Here is a 20,554-nt window from a genome sequence, read left to right as displayed (position 1 = left end):
TTGTAATTCTTGAGATGTGTTAACTGTACCCTCCCAAATGCATGCATACACACACACACTTGCACACACTCGTACGCGGTGGGTAAGTTCAAACTGGTCTCTGTAGTGGTTGGGAGGGGAGCCCTGTTGTGGGAGGGAGTGGCGGAACTTTTGGTTAGCCCCTCAGATGGCTGCCTTCCGGGGAACGTGGGACAGAGGCATCAGCCTGTTCTCGCCTCCTGTCCGTGTTGTAACCCAAAGGACATTTGCAGCACGGTAGTGACATCCTGCCCTGTAAGCCTTGCTCCTGGGCATGAGGTGATGACTGTTTTTCAGTTAAGTGCTGTCCAGGGAGCAGAAGGGCTGCTACACAGTGAGGTGGCATGGAAGTCACCTGGGATGCGGGTTCTGGGCTGACCCAGCTGATGCAGCCAGAGCGCAGCCCTTGGGCTGTGGCACACCTCAGCTTGGATCCACGGCGGGGCCCCTGCAGAGCCATTTCTCCCTGGTTTTCCTGGCTGGCTGGTGAGCAGCATGTCTGCGTGGGTCGGGTGTGGCTGCTGGGATGGCCCAGGAAGGAAGCTCCGCCTCGGTGCTCGAGAGCCGAGAAGAAGGCTTTTGTGGCTGATCCAGGGCCAGGCAGTGAAGGTGCAGCATACAGGGTCGCCATGGTCTAGTCATGTTAATATTTGTAGCATGGTGGGCAAAGTAATAACTCTTAAAACATTAGATTCCAAAACTTTAAGATGTTTGGTTAAAATTATTCCCAAGAAAACACTAAACCATATGCTTTCATCATTTATCTTAAAAACCTATACAGTATATAATAATAGAATATGATTACTAATTACAAAAATATGCTTATATAGTATTTTAAGGGTTCTTTTTCTTTTAATGGTTATAGCAATCAGACCATGTATTTTCTTTTTAAAAAGTATATTTTTTTTATTGATTTCAGAGAGGCCAGGAGAAGGAGAAAGAGAGAAACATCAATGATGAGAGAGAATCATTGATCAGGTGCCTCCTGCACACCCCACAATGGGGATCAAGCCTGTAACTCGGGCATGTGCCCTTGACCGGAATCGAACCTGGGACCCTTCAGTCCCCAGGCTGATGCTCTAGCCACTGAGCCAAACCAGCTAGGGCAGACCATGTATATTCTTAACTCAATTTTTTGCCAAGAAAGGAATTCTCCATTGTATAAGGTTATATTTGAAAATATTTTGTTATGGATTTTATTTAAAAAAGTCTGTGTGGTACATTTTACAATTGAAACAATATTATTTCTAGTCAGTAGATTCCTAGACTATTATAATTTTACCCATTTTGTAACTGAAATGTTAATCCGCTCATAAATGTGTGTCAGTCTTTATTAGAAAAATGTGCTAAACATTCTAATTTTTATCGCTAACTTAAACAAAAAATGAAATAGCATTTTATTCTTGAGGTTGTCAAAAAAGACAAGTCTTACTGAGTCAACAATTGGCAAAAGCCTAGGAGAGGAACACCGGCTGTTGGGGTGTGTGTACATGTGGTGTGTGTACGTATTTGTGGTGTATTTGTGTTTGCATTTGTGGTGTGTGTGTATGTTTGCGTGTACATATTTGTGGTGTGTTTGTGGTATGTGTGTTTACATGTATGTGTTTGTGGTGCGTGTGTGTGTGTGTGTGTGTGTGTGCGCGCGTGCACACAGAACAGCCACGTGGAGGTGCTGCGGCGAAGCCTGTAACACAGATAGCCATCTGGGACCTTGGCACATCTTCATGAGAGAAAACGCCTGGGAGGAGCCCCTGCTCAGCAGTGGGAGGTCCCCAATTTAACTGCTGCGTTTTAGTAGTGACATACTGAGAGTGTTTTCGTATGACATCTAGGTATTAATAGATGAAATAGCATTACAGCCTTGGAGGAAATCAAGTAAATCTCTCTATGGATAAGTCTCAAAAACAGTGTAGTAAACAGAGTTGTAGAATTCCTTGAATATCTGTCATTTTCTAAATCTTAAAGGGTCACACAAACATTTTTCTTGGATTCATATGTGGACAGTATGAAAATGGGCTGAATGCATCCATCAGGCAGTGATATTTGCAGGCGGGGCCCACCAGGGAGCAGGCAGGGCCCAGCTGGGGCCCTGCCGGGGCGAGGTGGGACAGTCTGAGAGTATAAGGTTAGCTCTACTGCTCAAGTCTCTTTAGCAAATGCAATAAAATGGTAATAATAATTCTAGGTGTACTGGAGTAAGACTGTTTGCAAAAATAGTTCTTTATATTTGAAGAGTTTCTCAATAAAAACACCAGGGAGAGCCCTGACTGGTTTGGCTCAGTGGATAGAGTGTCGGCCTGCGGACTGAAGAGTCCCAGGTTCGATTCCAGTCGAGGGCATGTACTTTGGTTGCGGGCACATCCCCAGTGGGGGGCATGCAGGATGTGGCTGATCGATGTTTCTAACTCTCTATCCCTCTCCCTTCCTCTCTGTAAAAAGTCAATAAAAATATATTTATTAAAAAAAGAACACAAAAAACACCAGGGAGAAACCCTGATGGGGGAACGACAACAGATAGTGTCGGCAAGCAGATGGAAGAAAGGTGCCCTGGCCCCAGCCCACTTCTGCCTCGAAGCTCTGCCATTGTCCTGAACCCCCCAGAGTACTCTTCGTTTCCCTGGCTGGGACATAAAGCGGGAGTCCCAGATTGGGGCTCTGAGCTTGTTATTTTATGGAAAGACAGTAACCGTGGTTCTGGGGAGATGTGTGTTGTGCCGTGTAAGTGGGTGGCAGATGTGGCTGGACTGGGTCTAGCACTAGAAGATGACTGCCTGGTCCTGCCTATTGATGTGTTGACTTCCGTAAGTTTGATGTACAAAGTTAAGCTTTAAAACAGTGATGTGATAAGCACTGCCTGAGCTGGTGGTGTTGGCAGTGATTGCAGTCTCTTTTCTTTCTTCGAATCACTAAAAATTAGATCATCACTTGCATATTAAAACAAAACAAAACTAACGTTACCTTTTTCAATGAATCAGTTTAGTATTTCAGAAACTTATTCGTTATTAATCTTTATGTGTGAATCTGAAAAGTAATATATTGTCTGTATTTTAAATCTCAGTGTAAAAAATAGAATAACTATTTTTGTCTTTTGAAATATTTTTACATATCTAAATCAATAGTCAAAATGTTTGCTTTTGTTAAGAATTCCATACAGTTGTTTGTATGGAAAATAATGTAATCTATTCTAATAAAAGCATATGCTAATGAGACTGGATAGACTGGGCGTCTTCCAGACAAAGCTGCAGTGGTTGCGAGGGCTGAGGAGGGCCAGCAGCTGCAGTGGCCGGCAGTGGCAGCAGCAGTGGGGTGATGGGGCGGTGTCTTCCCCTGATCGGCCCGGTTGCCTCCTGCAGAGGAGCAGGCCTAAGTCAGCAATAGGACACCCCTTGAGGTCTCCCAGACTGTGAAAGGGGGCAGGCTGGACTGAGGGACCACCTCCAGTGTACAAATTTTTGTGCATTGGATCTCTAGTCTATATATATAAAAGACTAAGTGACTGTTCCATGGTTTCAACTGTTTGGTAGCTATGACACGCACTAACCACCAGGGGCAGATGCTCCAACCGGTAGGCCCCATTGGGACTGGGTGAGACAGGCTGGACACGCCCTGAAGCCCTCCTCTGATTCCTCCCCGGCTCCAATTGTGCATCAGTGCAAGGGACCCCACCGATGCAGGAATCCGTGCACTGGGCTTCTAGTACTTAATAATACAGGAGCAAACTCTGTGTTTCGTGTACTCACAACTGTAGACCTACTTTTGCCCAACCCTGCAGATCTCTATTTTTAGAGGAAAATAAAAAATTCAAAGCAGATAGGTTTATGTACGAGAGAAAAATTTAAATATGTTTCTGTTGGTTAGATATTCATGTTAGCCAGCCGGTCAGTTTCAATTATTAAAGAGAAATTAATGTGTTTCTATGTAGCAGCAAAATTCATTGGTTATTAAATTTTGAAGAGGTCTGTTCTCAGTGAAGCTTTAGGCCAGGCTACATCAAAGATGATGCCTCACTAGTTATTTGGAGGTCGTCATGATGCTGACCTGGGTGGAAATGAAGGAAAATGTCATGCTGACCCCTGTGTGAGGCCTGGTTGCAAAACCACCACTTCAAACCCCGAGAGGATAGGTGGCTCCCGGCTGCTCTGCGTTAGGGAAACCAGAAGGGTCTCGAGGCATGACCAGAACAGGAGCTTCTCCTCTTCTCTTGTGGTAAAGGCCCGGAAGTCAGCTTAGCTCTCACCGAGTGTGTTCTGTTCTGTGATTGTCATAGAATTAGAGCCTTTTTAAGAGCTGTTATCTCTACAGCCTGTAGTCTCACCAGAACATTCTGTGGATGGGCTGACGGGTTTGGGGCAAGTTGGTGATAAAGCCTGTGGGCACTGGAGCCCCGGCCCCAGAGAGGGGCTCATTGTAGGGCGAGCAAGCCATTGTGTCCATACAGCCCCCTTAAATTGATAATTAAGCCTGGTAAAGGTGTATATTATTGTCCATAGATCTAAAATGGTAAAAGTGGGGAAGGACTTTCTAATTAGAAGCATCATGGACCTGAAACTCACCATTAGCCTCAATTCAGCAAAGAACTCACCTCTCACTTCCTTGCGTTGCAGGTGTTGTGTCCTTAGTAGCTGTTCACCCCTCCACAGTAAACACGCTTGGGAAGCAGCTCTTGCCAAAAACGTTCGGACAGTCATCCAATGTCAACATTACACAGCAAGTGGTAAGGGGCCCCAGGTAGGGTGGGCTTGTGGGTTCGGGACAGTAACCCTTAGGTTCCCGCTTGGAGTTTGGAGTGTGAGGTTTGCTTTCGCAGCTTCCTGTTGAATGCTCGCAGTGCTGGGACGGTCGCCTCCCTCAGAGATCGCAGGAGCCTGTGGTTAGAGCGCAGGTGGTCTCCCCGGCTTCTGTGTTCTGCTCCTGGCTGACCTTCCCCTCTGTGCGCGTGGACGGTGGGACTCAGCCCAGGCCAGGCAGCTTCCCCTGTCGCTACGTGCTCCCTGCGGGTCCTGCATCTGCCCTGTAGGTTTCTTAGGTGTGCCACGGAGAGCTCAGGCAGAGTGGCATGGAGCTGTGTGGGGGCTGGCTGCACCTTGGCTCTGGCGCTCCTTGGGGCGGATGTTACCTGCCAGGGAAACGAGGGTGGTGTCCGTGTTCAGGTCGTGTGGGGTTAGGTCAATCCAGGCTATCAGGGTGCTACTGTGTGACAGGTGTGTCCTCGCCCCTGCCAGTTCTACGGGAGGGGCCAGAGGTGGATCTGCTCTCCCAGAACTGTGTGGGCTCCCCATCCCACGTTGCCCTCTCTGCCCCTCTCCAACCAAACGGTTCCCCCCTCTTCCCGCCGTGACTCTGGTTAGGCTGAAGTCATTCCTACTCCTGGGCCATGCGCCCCCATGAGAAGAGAAGGGTGTTACCACCCACCCGAGCTTGTTCACATCCCAGGCCCCCATTTCCCTATGGGGGATGACTGGTATATAATTGCTCCCTGTCACTTAGTCCCTCAATAAAATTTGGCCTCGTTTGCTTAGCAAAATGGCTCTGATTCTTTTTTTTTTTCAAAGCAAGTAGTATGTAGACCACATTTGGCACATCATAGTTTTTCAGTAAATGTCTTTTTGATATAAGCTAATATTCTAATTTATGTTTTAATTAATATTTTAAAGTACTGTGTATTATAGCAGAATTTAGCTTGGGAGTACCTCATTAATTATAGGAACAGTTCTATTTTTTTAAAAAAAATATTTTTATTGGTTTCAGAGAGGAAGAGGGAGAGAGATAGAAATATCAATTATGAGAGAAAATCATTGATCTGCTGCCTCCTACATGCTGCCTACTAGGGATTGAGCCCGCAACCCAGAAATGTGTACTTGACTGGAATCGAACCTGGGATCCTTCAGTCCACAGGCCAACGCTCTATTCACTGATAGCCAGACCAGCCAGGGCAGCAGCCTGATTTTTATTAAGTGTAAATAGTTGGGAAGAAACATACGGAGAGATTTTCTGTTGGTGCACCGTAAACTTTGTCAGTCCAAAAGTTAAATCACTGATTTGAATCAAGCTATTTTGGGTGGAGCTAGTTTTGGTAATTTATCCTTTGCAAAACCCCAGGACTGTGAATTAAAATCTACACATTGCAAATGTCTCTCAAAACTTTATATGTACCAAGGAATTAAAAACAAAGAGGACTGGCTGATTCTGACTTGAGAGGTGAGACTTCGTTGAACTTCATGGGAGTGAAAACGTACCCTGAGGTTTGTTAGGTCTTTCCACAGCCCCTAACCCGTGGTCTGGGTGTTCGGCTCACAGCCCAGGTGGAGGTGTTCCCCATAGGGCAAAATCTCCACGTACAACAGTGAAAATAAAAAAGCAAAGGGAGAAAACCTGCAGGTGCTGCTGCCCTCCGCTCCTCCATGAGGATGTGGGCGATGCCAGTGGGTGCGAGGGGCCCTCCTTGCTTGCCTATCCTCTCATTGAGAAAGGCTGTTCTCACATTGAGCAGCTATCGAGCCCTTGCTGTGTGCCTGGCCTTCTGGCTTTCTGTTCTCATTGCAGACTAATTGGTCTGAGGAAGAGATGCAGGGTAGGGAGAGGACAGTAGGGAGGGCATTCGTCTCTGGGCCCAGCCCGAGTGTCCGGTGGGGCACTGACCCTTAAGTTAGGTAGCCCTCTGCTGAGCAGAGCTGCAACACGTGAGGCCCACCCACATGGGGTGTGCTGGCACCCTAAATCTACTCTCCTGAGAATGTAACCATCTGGGTCCAGGAAAACGTGCTGGGTAAGTGCTGTGAGTGACAGGTCTCCATGTTTCCCAAACTGGGCCACGAGCCTTAGCAGGTGTGCATTCTCACCGGGACCCAGTGCCCGTAAATGGTAAATGCACGCACCTCTTTAACAGAAACACAAGTGTCACAAGGCATTCCTCCTCTCTGGGAGATTTGTTATCTTCTCTATCCTGTTTACTTTTTCAGAAAATTCACTGATTTATTTGACTTTTTGGCTTTTGAGTGAGGGTGATCTACAGTTTGAAAAAACACTGTGATGAAGCGCTTATCATTGGAAATGTGAATTAAAAGAGTGACACTCACCTGAGCTGTTTTTCTCTCCATGTTTTGTGGATCATTAACATTGACAGGTGACCTGGGCTTATGGATAATTTACAAAGTGCCGGGTCAGCTGTCCCGGGGCCACTGCAGGTAACACACTTATCCCGCTAAGAAGGGGACTAGAAGGAGCGTCTAGCTTAAAATAGCCAGGCGGCAGCCACAGCAAGTCCCTAAGGGCACAATGCACCCTCTGCCCTGGGGTGAGGCTGCGCTAGCATTTGGTGCCTGATGTTAACATGTTCAATGACATCAGGTCGCTGAGGCACTTTGCTTTGGAGTAGTAACTCAGCAAGTGTTTCTCAGTGATTTCTGGGCTCGTTTATCAGTTTAGAGAGAGTCAGACAACAGTATCTTTGAAGAAATTGAAATTAGATTTCACTTATTGAGCTATAATTGGCTTACAACAGTATATTAGTTTCAGGGGTACAACATAACGAATTGATATTTGTATAAACTATGAAATGATCACCATAATAAGTATATATTGGTCGTCATATATAAATTTTTTCCTTGTAATGAGAGCTTTCAAGATCTGTTAGCATCGTTCACATATGTAATGCAGCATTATTAACTGTGCTGTGCATTACCCCATGACTTTTATTTTATAGCTGGAAGTTTGTACCTTGTGACCTCTTTCACTCATTTTGCCCATCCCTCTTCCCCCACCCTCCACCTCTGAGCTTGAGTGTGCTTTTTTTTTTTGTTTGTTTGTTTATTCTTTTAGATTCCACATATTATAAATGAGTTTGTACAGTATTTGCCAGAAAAGTTGGAATTTTACTTGGCTATACAATGTCTGTATGTTTCCCATGTTAATATTTGAATATTAATTGAAAGGACCAACGTTCTAAGTGCTTGTTAAAAGATAAAGCAAGGTTTCCCTTCTTTTGGTGAAGAGATGGGTGGTGGGTGCTCAGACAGCTGATGAGGGGCATGTCGGCCCGGGCACCCCAAGACAAGGGCTTGTCCCAGGCTATGCTGTGGGCATTGAGACCCCTTGCCTTTGTTCCCAATGCTGATCATTTCCCTTTCCCCTGCCCTGTGCTCTTTGGGGTGCCTGGGATCCCTCCCGAAAACTACCATTGGGATGGACAAGCTAATGGGGCACCAGAGTCGCCCTGTGTTCCTTTTCTTCTGAGAGCTGTTTTCTGGTTTTTGGCCTCCTTTTAGTGCCCCTGAAGAATAGATTTTTATCCTCATCTATATCATTAAAAGCAGAGGTCTTCACATGCGGCCCGCAGAGGAGTCTGATCCGGCCCGCCAGGTTTTTTGGGCAGTGAGCGCAGCCGAGGTGTTACAGTAGGAATTAGTAGTTCATATAGTCCGGCCCTCCAGCTCTCTGAGGGACCGTGATCTGGCCCCCACTTTAAAAAGTTTGAGGACCCCTGATTAAAAGGGAAGTAAAAGAGGACAAAAGGAATAATAGAAATGTGCTGAGTCCTCCCAGAATCCTGTACCTGGGGTATATGATTTACACCCCGCGGTTAAATGCACCTGCCCGTAGGTGCACGCTGTCTGCTGGCTTGTCTGTGCTGCCTGATGTTTCCTGCTGCTGTTGTGTAACTGGAGAAGATGCCTGAGGTTGATGAAGGGGAATAAAGACACGTTCAGAATAGTGTGGCCATATCGTCGTAGTTCAAAGGGTCGGCTGTTGGGTTACTCACATTGTCATTGTTCTTTCTGATATCTGTGGTCATTGCCATTCAGCAGCGGCTGTAGGTAATGAGAAATGATAAAATGGCAGCGTCATATGTGGGAGATTTCTGATTGTGTTCTGAATTGTCTCTTTTGACTGTAGGTAATTGGTACGCCTCAGAGACCTGCAGCGCCAAACACTATCGTGGTAGGAAGCCCACACACCCCTAACACTCACTTTGTCTCACAGAACCAGCCTTCAGACCCCTCACCTTGGTCTGCCGGGTGAGCACATTGCCTAGAATTGTAAACCCTTAGCTCTCTGTGGCCGTAGGGGCTTACCGTCATGCCAGAGGATTTTAAATGTCCAATGTGTGCCCAGAAGGGATGTGTAGTCAAGGCACGCTTTTCCTCGTAAAGGAGGTCAGGCTGCGGGAGAGCCGCTCCCCTGTAGTTTCGGGGTGATGGTTATACTGTAAAGAGCAGAAGAGCTGCCCCCCTGTAGTTTCGGGGTGATGGTTATATTGTGGAGGGCGGGAGAGCTGCCCCCAGTAGTTTCGGGGTGATGGTTATGTTGGGGTGGGCGGGAGAGCTGCCCCCAGTAGTTTCGGGGTGACGGTTATATTGTGGAGGGCGGGAAAGCTGCCCAAGTAGTTTTGGGGTGATGGTTATACTGTGATGGGCGGGAAAGCTGCCCCCCTGTAGTTGGGATGATGGCTGTGCTACACTATAAGGTGTGGTCAGCTTTGGGGGGAAGAAGAGGAGGGAGCTGACCTTTCAGCACAGTGGTAACCCTGACACTTGCCGTTGTTTACACTGGAAAGTAGCTTTCAGGGAATGATGCGTAAAGTGGTGGGCTCACAGCAGCTTCACCCGCTGCCGCCACATGGAACTGCCTTTTCATGGCGCTCGTCCATCGGACGGCCCCACCACACCGTCACTTCGATCCTTTCTTCCACTAAAGCAAACCAATTTGAGAACAGTTTTATTTGAAGGTCAACTTTGCAACTTTCTTTAAAAACTAACAGAGACAAAGCTATAAAATCATACCTGTTTTGGTTCTCAAGCAAAAATCATCAGTCCCCAAATTCATCCAGTTAGAAACTCAGAACCACCATTTTCCTTGACATGGTGACTTAGAGTTCAGACATTTGGGTTCACTCCTAATCTGAAGCATACTCCGTTCTTCAGCATTCCCCTTGTCTGTTAGCTTAAATTTTCCCTAAAAAGTCCTAAATTTGCAGTAAAATTTTCATAATTCCCCATGTTGATCGACATTGTTTTAAGAAGCAGTGTTTAGTGTATTGATACCCATCAGATATATACTGGGTTTCATCCTTTTGGGTGTCTGCCCCATTTTCCCTGAGAGTTGACGATACAGACGTGAAGTCTGGCCTCTGAAGAAAGAAAACATTGGACACCCATTGGTGGTGCCAAGGGTACTCTGGAGATGGAGCCAGGTTCCCTTTGGTCTGTGGCATGAACTGCAGCACCTGCAGGACTCGGGCCCTTGTGTAGGCTGTTAACCCTTTTAGGTAAACGTGTCTTAATTCAAGGCTGCCTCTAAGAATGCTAAGGGCATCACTTCTCCTTTGTATTTTTTGAAGGAAACGCAACAGGAAAGGAGAGAAGAACGGTAAGGGCCTGAGGCACTTCTCCATGAAGGTCTGTGAGAAAGTGCAGAGGAAGGGAACCACGTCCTACAATGAGGTGGCCGACGAGCTGGTCGCCGAGTTCAGTGCCGCCGATAATCACATCTTACCAAACGAATCCGTAAGTACGTGTGGTGTGGGTATGGGGCGGCCAGGAGTTACTGGAAGGCCCACTGTGTTGTTATTGGAGACAACTTCAGACGTGCAGAGAGGTCCGAGAACAGTACAGAGGAGTTTTTCTGACCCATTTGCAGATATGATGCCCCGTTATCCCTCAATGATTTTGTGTGTGGTTCTGGCTCTGCCTGCCAGGCGACCTCCCCTAGCAGAAATGCCCTCTGGCCTGGCCCGGCTGGCTCAGTGAGGAGGAGTTAGGAGTGGTGCTGGCTGCTGCAGCGGGTTTGTATGACACACAGCAGATTGACAGTGCACTTCCTTGAGTTCAGGGTCTAACGTTTAACGTTGATCTGTGAGCTGTCCTGGATCGGGTGGAAAACTGCTTCACCTTCCCCAGGCTTATGATCAGAAGAACATAAGACGGCGAGTCTACGATGCCTTAAATGTGCTGATGGCCATGAACATCATCTCCAAGGAGAAGAAGGAAATCAAATGGATTGGTCTGCCCACCAACTCAGCTCAGGAATGTCAGAATTTAGAGGTACACAGCTAACCTTTTGTGTTCATGTGTCCGGGGAGAATCATGCCTCCAAAGCAGGTGTTTTTGTTTGCAGCCCTGGTGCTGCTAAGGGTCTTATGCTCTCTGCCTGGCCTGGGCCAGGTGGACAGGTTTTTCCTAGTTTCCCAGGGTCTCTGACGTTGGTGGGCTGTCCCGTCTGTGTGGGCTCTGCAGACCCTCACTGTGGGTGGGGCGGTGGTCAGACCAGTGAGGGCAGTGGACTCTAGTGTAGGTCAGTTATGAATCCTAACTTTTGGGATTTTTAATAATTAAAAAAAATTATATATTGAGTTGAGAGAGAGACAGAAACACCGATTTGTTGTTGCAATTACTTACGTACTCATTGGTTGATTTTTGTATGTGCCCTGACTGGGGATCAAACCTGAAACCTTGGTGTATAGGGATAACGCTTTAACCAACTGAGCTATCCTGTCAGGACCCAGATTTTAAAAATATACTATAGCTATATGCAGAAAGTGAGAGAAGACAGGAGAAAAACATGCAGATTTTGGATTGAAGAAAAAGTTGCCTATCTCTTGTCTCATGTGCCATGTTCTAGATTGGTCTGCTTTCCATCATTAGATTCAGGGCGAACATTTTCTTGAAGAGCCTGTGTAGGTGACCTTGTGTTGACACGGGCTTTAAACTCTGCTGTATTAAACCAATTGCGATGACTTCTCGTATTGGTGGTTTGTTTTTGAAGGTAGAGAGACAAAGAAGACTTGAAAGAATAAAACAGAAACAGTCTCAACTTCAAGAACTTATTCTACAGGTAATGAAAGGCTTATCTTTGGAGGCAAGGTAATTGTAATGTCTTTAGTAACTTGCAATTCATTCTATTCCTACATGGTGAATAAAATCTCTACTTTGAGGTTTTGGATGTGAGTTTCATAAATACTCACTGGGCTCATCCTGTGAGTGTGTCGTTGATATGAACGCTCATGAACATGGGCCTGTGAGTGGCCACAGATTGTGTGAGCGTTAGTGTGTGCAAGTGTGCATTCTTGTGAGTATGCAAGCATGTAAGAGCACATGTATGAGCATGCATGCATGTGTGAGTGTGGCCTTGAGTGAGTGCATCACTGGTCACAGAGTGTCCAAATGGCAGGAGTGATAGCCCCTCAGGAAGGGAGCATGTACAAATTCCCTGGGGTGGGTGTAACGTGTGCTCTGAGTACCAGACCCCAGACCAGGGGTGTGAGATGCAGAGTGAGCCTGAGGTGGGTCTTGGCAGTTTACTGGTCAGAGGTCAGCAAAGATGGTCAGAGAACAGGTGTCAATGTGTTCATTTCTTGCAGGCAGACAGTGAGCTGTGTTGGCATCTCCTGGGCCTACAGAGATATCCCTGAGCATCAGCCTCACCCCTGTAGGGTCCTGAGGATGCATGTTCTGAGTTAGAAGCAAATACTCAAACACATGTGTAAGGATCTTGGTGGAGGGGGACTGGCTGGTCCCTAGACTGAGGCAGGGGGTCTAGGGCTGGGGTTGCTGCCTGTGGCATGAGGGCCAGAAGCCAGCACAAGTGGTGACTGCTCAGTAAGGGGAAGGATGGCTTAGCAGCAATTTATTGAGATATTTATGGACCACAAGGGCAGCAAAGCCATGGACCCTGTGGTCAGGTTGGAGGCCGCTGTGGAGCCTAAGGAGCATGTATCCAGAAACCAGAGGGTCAGGGGTGTTAGAAGCTGTGGTGGTGAGACCCTTGGGGGTGGGGGTCGGGTCTGAGGGCAGGCCTAGCAGCTGAGATTGGAGATCTCAGAACATGAAAAAAGTCCAGGAGGGGTCTCTGTGGGGCTTGGTACATCTGCCCCAGCGACCAGCGAGCCTAACGTCCACTGCAAAGGGTGTGTGTCTCGCCAGGCCAGGCACGCTCAGCACGGGGATGCCTTACTGTACTCTGGGTTACTCCATTGCCCTTAAAAGAAATGTCTAGAACCCTCTCTATAGGGGACCACCTGAGGGGATTCTTTGACAGGAGGAGAAGTGGTCACAGCCAAGGATGTGGGGCAGAGAGGACTCGGGGAGTGGAGGAGCAAATAAATGGTCACAGATTTTGCTGGGACAGGAGGTTGCTCCAGGCAGTGGCCTCTCTGGACTTCCAAGTTTTTCCATTCAGTTGCTCCCTCTAGAATGAATTGTTTTCTTTTTTCTGCATCCATAGCACATCATAGCTATTTAAAAAAAAAAAAATCCAATTCGCTGCCTCTCTCCCACTTAGCCTGGAGCCCCTGGTCCCATTGCTGGGCAGCTCTGCAGAAGGCTGGCTGGGGAGGGAGGGAATCCTCCTGGCTTTACATTAACAGCAAGAAAATTATCGAAGGTAAACGTCATTTCAGGGCCTGAGGCCCTGGCTTTCTTGCTTTAGGCCTCAAATGAGGACCCATGTCCCCAGAGGGGAAACCCTTTACCAGCAGGTCTATCGAGCCTTTCTGCTTTCTCAGGAGGTTACAGATCCACAACTGAACATCTGCCTTCTAAGGCTGTGACGCGTGGATGGGACAGGCATGGGCACTCGCAGAGCCCTTTCCAGTCAGGGGTATGAGGACCATAATCTCCAGAATGGATGTGCTTCTCCTCATCTTTCTCTGCGAGGGTATTTCTGTCTAGATGGTGTTAGTGTGGGTCTCAGCAGTCCAGTTCTCGGGGGATTTGGTTTTTTAGGATGCATTTCTTTGCTGGGCAGCTCACTGGGGCCTTCAGCCCCTCAGTTGTTTTCTGTCATCTCCAGAGATGAGCCCAGACCCTCTTGCTGTCTTGTGGGGCCCAGGCAGGGTTTTTGAGGATGCCTAGGGAGAAGCTGTTAGGTTTGGTGGTGACTGATATGAATCATGTGTTGATTGCTTTTTTTTTTTTTTTTTTTTTTAATAGCAAATTGCCTTCAAGAATCTGGTACAGAGAAACCGCCAGGCAGAGCAGCAGGCTAACCGGCCACCTCCGCCCAACTCTGTCATCCACTTGCCTTTCATCATTGTGAACACCAGCAAGAAGACCGTCATCGACTGCAGCATTTCTAATGACAAGTAGGTAGTAGGTTGTCTGGTGGCCCCATGTCTCAGCTGGGGTCAGAAGTAAAGAATGCCACGGTCAGTGGTGGTAACAGCTGGTCAATTTATTTATATAAGTATCTATTATTATTAAATATAATATTTTTTAGCATTTTAATTTAGAAATTTGCTTCTCTTTTCCCTGATTAGGTATCTCTCTCTTATTTTTAAATATATATTTTTTATTGATTTCAGAGAGGAAGGGAGAGGGAAAGAGAGACGGAGACCTCAATGATGAGAGAGAATCATTGATTGGCTGCCTCCTGCATGGTCCTGCTGGGGATCAAGCCTGCAACCTGGACATGTGTCCTGACCGAAAATACAACTGTGTCCTTGTGGTTCCTAGGTCGACGCTTAGACACTGAGCCACCGTGGCTGGGCAGGCATCTCTCTTTTAGAAGGAAAGCAAATCGCACCTGATAGGATTGTTTTTAGGACGGCTGTTCAGACACAGCACAACCAGTAGAGGGTGCTCACTGCTGGTCTTGTGGGGCAGGCAGGCAGGCAGAGCTGTGGATGTGCTTGCAGAGTGTGGATGGTGGTTAGCTATGCTGCCTGAGTCTCTCTGGTCATTGTTTCTTAGTTGACAGATTTTGTAAAAGATACCAGATGAAAGGGCACCTGAGGAATGGTCATAGTCCCTGAACCAAGAATGGTTCAACTCCCTCTTGAAGTTGGCACTTTTCTAACAGGGACTTTCTCCTCCAGATTCGAGTATCTATTCAATTTTGACAACACGTTTGAAATTCATGACGACATAGAAGTGCTGAAGCGCATGGGGATGGCCTATGGGCTGGAGTCCGGAAGCTGCTCTGCTGAAGACCTGAAAATGGCAAGAAGCTTGGTGCCGAAAGCACTGGAACCCTACGTGACAGGTCAGTCGGCCCCGGTGTCTGCGGTGACCGAGTGGCTAGAGTGAGGACAGTGGCTCATCCTCATTCTACTGTGGATGGCTCAGGTGTGCAGCACCAGGAGCAAGGACAAGTGGGGGCGTGAGAGGGTCTTGGGGACTGCAGGAATGGGCGTGGTCGGCAAGACAGCCATCTGGCGGGCCCCTCCCCGCTGGGAATTCCTAAGTGGCATTTTGTGGATTTTGCCATGCAGCTTATATGATTAAAGGTGGTGAGCCATGACTTCACCTTCCAGGTAGGGCACCAAAAAGGAAGAGATGGAAATTCTTTGAGTTGTCTAACAGGTCAGAGGTGTCCAGGCCCTCTTGCTTCAGCATCAGTACCCGTTTCTTGTGGTCTCTGCTTCATGACGTTTGCTCTGTTTTCCTTCTCGTTTCAGAAATGGCTCAGGGATCCCTCGGCAGTGTATTCCTCACGTCCGCAGTTTCAACCTCTAACGGCACGAGGCTCTCTGCCAGGTGACTGACTGCACTTCTGGGCAGGTTTGGTGGGCGGGGGGCTGGGGGTGGGGGGGGGTGGGGGGGGGGAGAAGAACACACCTTGTCACCTGACAACGGGAAGCTCCCGGCTTTCATATAAACCACCTCAATTCCTCAGCTGTTCAGCATTGGGCTCGCTGTGCAGACAGTGGGACCTGAGCCCTGGAAGCAGTGTCAGTGCCTCTCTCCCACCCAAGGGCATTTCACACATCCATTGATCGTCCCCTGAGTGGAAGGAAGCTTTCTCACTGGTTTCTTCATCCTAAAAAGTCACACACAGCGTAGTGGGGGCAGACACCTCCCTGAGCCCTCCTGCTGCAGCCTAAGTGACAGTATTTCTCTGTCATTCCCTGTTTTAACACACTTGAAGTCTCAGTGTACATTTATAATTTTCTTCTCGGCTTTTTTTCTCTTTACCCTTCTACTGTTGTATTTTTTCTGTTAATGAAGCTTTGTGATTTAAATCCGTGTGTATTTATCCTTTGACTGGCAGTCCCACAGAGAATTGTCATCCTAAGCATTTCTCTTAGTATTTTAAAGATAAAGATGGGTTTATTAACTTTTATGTTGTATATAATGATGTTGTATATATAAGATGTATACATTATACATCTTTATATTAATCCTAAGTACTAATAAATGTTTAATTTCTTAAAATATATGATAAATTAGCAGCTTGGAGGTTCAACAGAAATGGGATTGAGCCAGTAAACCGCAGCGTGCCATGCCTTTGACGCGGTGCTCCACAGCCTTTGAACGGGGCACTCTGGGTTTCTGGGTGGCACAGACGAGGCCACAGGTGGCCCTAGAGAGGCGGGCATAAGCGGCGAGGGTGCAAGGCCCCAGGTCAGCTCTGGGGAAGGTTCCAGGCGCTGCAGGCCAGCCAGCCGGGAGGTGGGGATGGCGATGGGCTAGTCATGGATCTGCTGAAGGCTTTGTGAGGAGGCAGAGTCCTTTCCAGGGCATCTGGCACGCGGTCCGGTTTTGACGGAGGGCAGCTGTGTTTGATTCTCACGCCCCTGCTGTGTGTGTATGTAGGGGTCAGTCTGTAAAATGCTAAACATTGGTTACTTCCAGGTGGAATTTGGGTGTTTTCTAAACTTTTCATCTTCATGAAATTTCATCTTATTGATGAACTTTTCAGAGACTCATGTCACTTTTTATGAGGGCCACAAAGCCATTACCATTTCAGAAGAAAAGCCAGCGTTAATGGTAGCATGATTCACTATGTTATGAAGGCAGGGTAATTTACTGATCTGCTTTCTGTTGTTGCATATTTAGGTGGTTTCCAGTTATAAGAAAAGCTGCAGTGAGCAGCTTTATGGCTCAATTTTCCACCCCTCCTGACTTGTTTTGCTAGGCTGGATTTTCCAGATGTGGAGTTACTTTGTTAAAGGGTGCAGTGTTTAATAGTTTTTATTGTACAGCTTAATAAATACCAGTGAAAGGTATTAACATATATCTATAATAATCAAAGCATAATATCCAAAGTTTGTGGCACTGTTGACATTTTGGGCCAGACAGCTCTTTGTTGTGGGTGCCCTCTGTGCCTTGGGGCTATTTGGTAGCACCTTTGGCTTCAAATGCCAATACCCATACCCCTTAGTTGTGACACCAGATTTTCACATGTTCCTGGTTGCAGACTCTCTCCCCCCACTACCCCCCACCAAGGACTATGTGGAAGGTTGTACAGCCCAGCTGCTCCCCCTAGGTCTTGGCCCAAGGCCAGCTCCACTGACTTTCAGCAAATGCCATTTTAAATATATTTTTATTGATTTCAGAGAGGAAGGGAGGAGGGAGGGAGGGAGGGAGGGAGGGAGAGAGAGAGAGAGAGAGAGAGAGAGAGAGAGAGAGAGAGAGATTGATTGGTTGCCTCCTGCACGCCCCCTACTGGGGATCGAGCCCACAATCTGGGCATGTGCCCTTGACCAGAGTCCAACCTGGGACCCTTCAGTCTGCAGGCCAATGTTCTATCCACTTATCCAAACCAGCTAGGGCAGCAAATGTCATTTCACAAAACTGTAGAAGACTAGAGGTCCTCGGAACCTTTCTGGAGAATAGGTTTCAGAGAGAGTGTCTGCATGAGACTCCCCTGTCCTAGCTCAGCTTCCTGGGCTCTCTGTGGACACCACAGGAGCTGAGGTTGGGGCCTAGGGCTGTGATTTATACATTCATGCATAGATACGTGCATATACATGCACACACCTACCATCACAGGTACACAACATGCCGCTGTCCAGGGAGCCTTGCTTTGGAGGGTCCCATGCCATCCTTCCTGGAAATTAAGGAGTTCCTAAGGCAAAGGACTGGAAAGAGGATCTAATGGCGTTTCAGTTTATCACTTTGGGACCCTGTTTCTGATGTAACGATAAGTGGGGAGGAAGATGCAGTGTCGCGGCCTTGTCCATTTTTCCCCTCGTCGTCTTGGTTATATTCAAGAGGACGTGGTTGGGTGGGAGAGGGTATGAAAGGGGTGGAACCAGTAACAGTGTGGGCCTCGGTGCCGTGGATGTGTGAAACTTGCTGCTTTCGTTTGTATCACTGAAACTACCCGAGCCTCCCTGAGATGCATGCCTGTCTTTGGCGCGGCAGGCAGATACGGGCCACTGACATCCCTGTGTCATTTCCTGTCCTTGCAGTGACCTGACCAACGGTGCGGACGGGATGCTGGCCACGAGCTCCAGTGGGTCTCAGTACAGCGGGTCCCGGGTGGAGACTCCCGTGTCCTACGTCGGGGAGGACGAGGACGACGACGAGGAGTACGAAAACGACGAGGAAGACTGACGCGTCTGCTCACGGGCCCCGCTCCCCTCACGTTCAGCTTCAGGAAGACATGTTTAGGAAAGAGAAACTTTTCTTAATGTGGGCTTTCCTGTTTCTTTTTGGCTTCCTCCCAAGAAGATATTGGTAAGCTATTGCATTTGACGTGCACCTCTGATAAGCAAGCACCTCTGATAAGCAAGCGAGGGCTGTTTTCTGCAGGGTCTTTGACGGGCTGCGGTGTGTGGATTCTAGTCGCTGGCGCAGGCTTTTACTTCGTAGGATTTTGTGTTTTCATTTTTCTATTTTTTTTTTTTTTTTTAATTGGGAGTTTCTTTTTTGCCCCTTAACAATTCTTGCTGAGTTTGCTGAAGAAGTTGTGCTTCCATCTACATCAACAAAAATGCCGTCCTCCTAGTCCTCCTGTCGAGGCCGCCCCGAAGGCCACTTACTTGCCACGTGCTGTGCGGGGCGCCACCCCCCGGCAGAGTGTGCGGCTCCAGGCCCGGCTCCCCTTTGTGACGGTCTGCGGCGGTCTGCGGCGTCCGCAGAACCAAGCGAATGGCGGAGCTGCTTTCCAACACTGAGCACCACAAAGCCTATTTTTACGTATTTCCCCTTAAATTATATTGACTGCAGGATTCCATATACTTTTCCTTTCTTTTTCTTTTTTTTGTCCACGGTGGAAGCAAGCATTCAAAGTTGTTCATTTGTGTTTGTGTGTGTTTGGTTTGGTAGTTTCCTGCCGTGCTGGTGCAGCTGTGAAAACTCTGGAAATCTTGGGATGGTTTTTTGCTTATGGTAAAATTTGCCTGATTTCTTACAGGCAGCATTTGGAAACCTTTTTATTATATAGTTGTTTACATACTTATAAGTCTATCATTTAAAGACATGTACTGAAACAAATGTTGTATTTGTTTCATGAGCATCTTCCTGTAATCTATTATAAAGTTGAAATTAAATATAGAGAATGTTTTAACAGTTTTTTAACTCAAAATTTGTCAATCATTTTTAATAGTTCTTTTTTTATAAAAAGAAAAAGGAATTTCAGGACAGGCAGTAGCTTCTTTTAAAATTTATCCACAAAGAACCATTAACTGCACAGTTGCTGTTAGCTGCCTGTTCTAAAACAATAGTCTTTTTATTGAAACACAAATAAACTTTTCTGTAATATTTTATGGAATATAAAGAGACTTTAATTGTTTGACTTGTTTAACTTGGCAATGTTAGTTTTTATTAATAAAACGCGCATGGGCATTTTAAACAAGCTGTGTTTCTCTAATTCAGGATTACTGTCTAGAAGTTATTTTATAGTGTTAGTCTTGCTTTTTGCTGGAGTGAGGAGAAGTTGCCAGGCCCGGGAGTAGGGGGCTGGGACTCCACCACGGGCCCCTCAGCTTGTCCTGCAGCTTTCGGCAGCATGGCGTGGCCCCGAGAAGGATGCCACCATGGCACAGACCAGAGCAGCAGCCCCTTGCCTGCGGCCAGTGGTGGCGAGAGAGAGTGTTTCTTGCCTTTCTCCTGACTCCTCACAGTTGAGGCGTATTTTACGGGGTGACTTTCAGAAAAACGAAGATGGTAAGGTAAGAAAAGAGATCGGACCTCTGACCTTCAATGTTACATTATCATGACATATCTGAGGGGACCTGACCTCTGACCTCTGATGTGACATTTCTGAGGTGGCTCAAGCATTTTTTTTTTTTTTTAATGTGTTTTTATTGATTTCAGAGAGGAAGGAAAGAGAAAAACATCAACGATGAAAGAGAATTATTGGCTGGCTGCCTCTTTCACACTCCTACTGGGGATCAGGCCCGCAACCCGGGCATGTGCCCTGACCGTGAATCTAACAGAGACCTCCTCCTGGTTTATGGTTCGATGCTCAACCACACGGGCCACTCCGGCCAGCGTGGCTCAGAAAGTCTTCACTGGTTGTGTCAGCAGTGAAGAACACTTGCTAATGTCTTCAGCAGTAGTGCTGCCCCACAAATAACGACTCAGTTGGCCTTCCAGAATACTCACAGGGTTTTGATCCTCTCGTCAAACACTGTGTTTGAGACTGGGTTTCACGCTGACAGGTCCCCCTGTCCGGAACCTGGGTGCAGCTGTCTGTGGCGACGTGTCTGATACTCCCGTGGGAAGAGGGCCGCAGGCCTGGTGCTGTGGTTTGGGTGGAAAGTGGGCGGAGCTTGGTGAGAGCAGCTTCATTCACACAGAATGTTCCCATTTCAGCTTTTTCGAAAGGCCTAGAGCTGCAGACTTCACACGAGTTCCAGGTGTTGGAGGAA

At 47.4% G+C, this 20,554-nt stretch overlaps 1 protein-coding gene across 8 annotated transcripts in view; it reads left to right on the top strand.

Annotated features, from left to right (window-relative positions):
• Positions 1–19,253, top strand: part of TFDP1 (transcription factor Dp-1) — a 46,262-nt gene extending 27,009 nt beyond the window's left edge. For 4 of the 8 annotated variants that reach the window (XM_084879863.1, XM_084879861.1, XM_084879862.1 and 1 more), the window contains exons 4-12: positions 4,623–4,732; positions 8,911–9,032; positions 10,355–10,520; positions 10,914–11,057; positions 11,779–11,847; positions 13,944–14,095; positions 14,828–14,994; positions 15,410–15,488; positions 18,149–19,253. In XM_084879863.1, the coding sequence (XP_084735989.1) occupies positions 4,623–4,732; positions 8,911–9,032; positions 10,355–10,520; positions 10,914–11,057; positions 11,779–11,847; positions 13,944–14,095; positions 14,828–14,994; positions 15,410–15,488; positions 18,149–18,293 (1,154 nt within the window). In that variant the 3' untranslated portion in view covers positions 18,294–19,253. Of the gene's footprint in view, positions 1–4,622; positions 4,747–8,910; positions 9,033–10,354; positions 10,521–10,913; positions 11,058–11,778; positions 11,848–13,943; positions 14,096–14,827; positions 14,995–15,409; positions 15,489–18,148 lie in introns of all 8 variants that reach the window. The other 4 variants (XM_084879866.1, XM_084879867.1, XM_084879865.1 and 1 more) reach the window with 3 other exon arrangements.
• Positions 19,254–20,554: the final 1,301 nt, after the last annotated feature.

Source organism: Pipistrellus hanaki, assembly GCF_964339955.1.
Source record: "Pipistrellus hanaki genome assembly, chromosome: 3".
NCBI lineage: Eukaryota > Metazoa > Chordata > Mammalia > Chiroptera > Vespertilionidae > Pipistrellus > Pipistrellus hanaki.
The sequence above is the reverse complement of the archived record's forward strand: the minus strand, read 5'-3'. Positions and strand labels throughout refer to the sequence as shown.